The sequence below is a fragment of the Merops nubicus genome, unplaced genomic scaffold, assembly GCF_000691845.1.
Source record: "Merops nubicus isolate BGI_N331 unplaced genomic scaffold, ASM69184v1 scaffold9612, whole genome shotgun sequence".
In the NCBI taxonomy this organism is placed as follows: domain Eukaryota; kingdom Metazoa; phylum Chordata; class Aves; order Coraciiformes; family Meropidae; genus Merops; species Merops nubicus.
This window is the reverse complement of record NW_008591528.1, coordinates 2,828-7,080: the sequence shown is the minus strand read 5'-3', so window position 1 is coordinate 7,080 and position 4,253 is coordinate 2,828. Positions and strand designations below refer to the sequence as shown.

Below are 4,253 nucleotides of genomic sequence, written 5' to 3'. Positions count from 1 at the left end.
ATCCACACTCCCACTCAATGGGGTGTCCTGTGCCACCCTACTGAGGGTGCCCTTGATCCCTCCTCCGGCGCACCGCTGAAGGTGCTGACACCACACTGCTGGCTCTGCAGTCTCACACGAAGCCATCCTGGTGCTGGAGGTGTACCCCACGGGGACGGGGTGCCCCGGGGTGTTCAGAGCCCCCCTCTCACCCCTCTGCAGAGCGAGTTTCGGCTGGGTGTGCGGTTCTACAGCGAGGAGCAGCCGGGTGCTGCCATCCTGCACCTGGAGAGGGCTCTGCAGGAGTACCTGCGGGCTGACACCGAGTGCCGGGCGCTCTGCGAGGGACCCTACGACTACGAGGGCTACAACTACCTGGAGTACAGTGCAGACCTCTTCCAGGCCATGGCAGGTGGGAGCCACGCGTGCTGGGAATGACCCCTGGAGGGTGCTGGTCCCCTAAAAGATCCCCAAAGGCTTGAGGGGTGGTGGGTTCTCCAAGAGGGCAAACCCCATCCCAGGTTTCGCTAGGAGGGGTGGGGTCAGTGAGTGGCAGGAGGTGTTTGCCTGCACTTAGCACTGGGGGTGATGCCCAGGAATCCCCCAGATTCCAGAGGGACATAGAAAAACAGGAGAGGAGCCACCAGAGGGCCACCTGGATGCAAGGATGGGAGGCTGGGGGTGGCCACTCTGTCTCCAGAGAGCAGCACAGCCCCACCACCGGGCACACAGAGGTGGACAGCCACCAACCCTGAGGGTCTGCACTGCTGCAAAGCTGGCAACAGCCCCGCTGTGAGCAGCAGGTTGGACTGGAGACCCTTGGGTGGCCCACCAGCCCTTGGGTGACCACAAGCACTGACCCAGGGTCTCTCTCCACCAGATCACTACATGCAGGTGCTGAGCTGCAAGCAGGGCTGTGTCACAGAGCTGGCCTCGCAGCCCGGCCGGGAGAAGCCTCTGGAGGATTTCCTGCCCTCCCACTTCAACTACCTGCAGTTTGCCTACTACAACAGTAAGCAGCCCCGTGCCCTGGCCTCCCTTGGCCACCAGTGCTGGACATCATGCTCTGCACCATTCTTCACAGGCAGAGCTCACTGATCTGCAGAAGGGTTTGTGTTGGGAAGGGACCTTCAAAGATCGTCTGGTCCAACCCGAGATGCAGGGACATCTTCAACTAGAGCAGGTTGCTCAGAGCCCCACCCGACCTGACCTTGAACACTTCCAATGATGGAGCAGCCACAACTCCTCTGGGCAGCCTGTGCCAGTGTCTCACCACCCTCAGCATAGAAAATTTCCTCCTTATGGCCAAGCAAAACCTCCCCTCTTTCAGTTCTAAACGGTTTACTCGTGGTCCTATCACTACAAGCCGTGGTAAAAGTTGTCTCCATCTTTCCTCCAAGCCCCCTTCATATGTGGAAAGGCCACAAGAAGGTCTCCCTGGAGCCTTCTCATCTCCAGGCTCAACAACCTCAATTCCCCTAGCCTTTCTTCACAGGAGAGGGGTTCCAGCCCTCTGGCCATTTTTCTGTCCTCCTCTGGACCCACCCTAACAGGTCCACGTCCTTCTTGTGCTGAGGACCCCCCAGCCAGATGCAGTGCTTCAGGTGGTATCCCATGAGAGTGGAGCAGGGGGGGAGCATCACCTCAGCTGAGCTGCTGTCCACTCTTGGTGGGATGCAGCCCAGGATGTGGTTGGCTTTCTGGGCTGTGAGCTCATGTTGCTGCCTCATGTCCCATTTCCTGTCCACCAGTATCTCCAAGTCCTTCTCTAAAGCCATCCATTCCTCAGTCTTCAGTCATACTGGTGGATGATCTTCCACTTGACCATCTTCATGGGGTTCACACAGCCCCACTCCTCCAGGAGCACAGGAGAGCTGGGTCTTGCTGTGCCCAGCTGCAGGAACCCTCCATGTCACTTCAGATGCTGGGTTCCTGGGCAGCTTCGCTTTCCAAGTGAAATAACAGCTTGGAGAAAGATGTTTTTCTCCTTCCAGCCACCCATCTCTTGTTCCAAACCACAGAGGCCCCTCCCACTCCAGAACAGTTCCTTACAACCCAGGCAAATATATCCCATTTTATTTTATTTTTTTTTTTACCACCTTAGGAAAATCTGAACAATTTTTTTTTTCAAAAGGAGCTAAAAAATATATCCCATTTTATTTTATTTTTTTTTCACTACCTTAGGAAAATCTGAACAAATTTTTTTCAAAAGGAGCTAAAAACAAAGCCCCAAATGAAGTCCAGGAAGGTTGCAAGGCTGCAATCCTGTAGGTGAAAGTTGGGCCAGGGCACTTTAGTGACTGAAAATTGCCAGTTATCCTGGAACTGGTTGGGTCCTGCTGCCTGGAAATAGGCTTCAAGATGTTCTCCAAGCACGAAAACTACCCAAGCAGTGGCCCTGCTTTCTGCTGAGGTGGCTTCTGGGGGCAGGAGAGCACCTTGGACCCTTGTGGCAGCAGTTACATGTGCTCTGGGGTGTCTGCCCTACTCAGAAGGCCCCTTGCAGAACAACAAGGACTTCCAAGGACTTTCTCTCTTCTTTCTCCTCCATATCTGTCTTTGCTTTGTCTCTGATGGTCTTGGACGTGCTGTCAACAGCCTCGTTTCTCTTTGCAGATGGGAATTATGAAAAAGCCATTGAATGTGCCAAAACCTATTTGCTCTTCTTCCCAAATGATGAGGTGATGAACCAGAATTTGGCCTATTACACCGCAGTCCTGGGGGACAACCTGGCAGGACCCATCCAGCCCCGAGAGGTGGGTGCCCGGCTGGGAGGGGCCACTGCAGGAACATCTTCTGCCCTCCTTGGGGACCTTTGGAGAGGTTTCGGGGTCTGCTCTGGATGGGATTGCTCTGGTCCAGCCACCCTTGGGAGGAACAGATGGATGCCAGACCAAACAGGCTGGAAAATAGGGAGACTGAAAAACATCCTTGGCAAAGTATCCTTGGCCAAGTGAAGGCCTGATGGCTTGCACAAGTGGACCAGCTCCTGTGGGAATGGTGTACAGGCAGACATTTTAGGAGGATCTGAGCCCACCTCTGCTACAGACTTCTACAAATGAAGTGAAATTGCTTTAAAAGGAGAGGATTTGGCTTTAGAACAGCTGGATCCGGGTGCTCGGGTGCTTCCTGGGAGGTGAGGTGGTGGGAGGGATGGAGGTCTGCCCCCTGTCAGCTGGAGCAGGGAGGGGAATCTACTTCTAGAGAGCTTCCTGCAGCAGGGGCACTCGTGTGCCTCTGTCCCCCCTGTCCTGTCCCCAGGGCTCGTCCACCCGGGGCAGGGAAGTTCATGCAGCATGGGGGAAAAAGCCGTTTGCTTCCCAGCTGCCGGAGGGACCAGGAAACCCGGGCTGGGGGTCTGGAGCAGGGAGAAGGGAGCGGTGGAACCCCTGCACCCCCCGGCCCCCCTCGGGGTCCCACCCCCGGGCCCCCCTGGGGGTCCTGCCAGAGCCTCCCTGCCCTGCCCTGACCCCGCCCCTCTGCCCCCGCAGGAGATGCGGGCGTACCAGCAGCGCAGCCTGCTGGAGAAGGAGCTCCTCTTCTTCAGCTACGACGCCTTCGGCATCCCCTTCGTGGACCCGGTGATGGGATGGGCAGATGGGATGGGGATGAGGGGTCTGCATCCCGGCCAGATCCTTGTCCAGCTCCTGACGCTGTTCTTCTCACTGCAGGACACATGGACACCCAAAGAGGTGATACCAAAAAGGCTGCAAGAGAAACAAAAGTGAGTGCTCTCCCAGGCTGATGGCCAAGCCTACCCAACAGGGAGGGCCTGATAGGACATCCTCCTCTTCCTCTGTGGGGTTTGGGCCAAAGGCCTTGACCATGAAGCTGCTGCCAAGGAGTTTTTTTGGTGTTGGGGCTGGGAGATGTTGCTGGAGGGCAGAACTTTGCTCCCCATTGGGCCTTGTGGTGATGGGATGGGTGGGTCACCCCGAGCAGCTTGGGGTCAGGCATGTGTTGAGATGACTTTCTCCAGCCGTGGGCTTTGTCACCGGCCCCTGGAGAAAGCTTGTCCTGCCCTTGTCCTGGTGCCCCTCGTTCCCACCCTGGGGACAGGGGGGCAGTGGAGCTGAGGGCCCCTCGTTCCCACCCTGGGGATGGGGGGCAGTGGAGCTGAGGGCTGCTGTGTGCCCAGGGTGGAGCGTGAGACGGCGGCACGCATCTCGGAGGAGATCGGCAACCTCATGAAGGAGATCGAGACCCTGGTGGAAGAGAAGGCCAAGGAGTCTGCTGACATGAGCAAGCTTATCCGAGAAGGTGCGGAGGGCTGG

At 57.0% G+C, this 4,253-nt stretch overlaps 1 protein-coding gene across 1 annotated transcript in view; it reads left to right on the top strand.

Annotated features, from left to right (window-relative positions):
- Nucleotides 1-201: 201 nt before the first annotated feature.
- The window catches only part of LEPRE1 (leucine proline-enriched proteoglycan (leprecan) 1), a gene marked incomplete at its 5' end in the record, with an annotated part of 6,396 nt that continues 2,344 nt past the window's right edge, over nt 202-4,253 (top strand). The window contains 6 exons of the mRNA XM_008950292.1: nt 202-391; nt 860-991; nt 2,596-2,735; nt 3,471-3,560; nt 3,651-3,703; nt 4,118-4,239. Of these exons, the coding sequence (XP_008948540.1) occupies nt 202-391; nt 860-991; nt 2,596-2,735; nt 3,471-3,560; nt 3,651-3,703; nt 4,118-4,239 (727 nt within the window). The remainder of the gene's footprint in view (nt 392-859; nt 992-2,595; nt 2,736-3,470; nt 3,561-3,650; nt 3,704-4,117; nt 4,240-4,253) is intronic.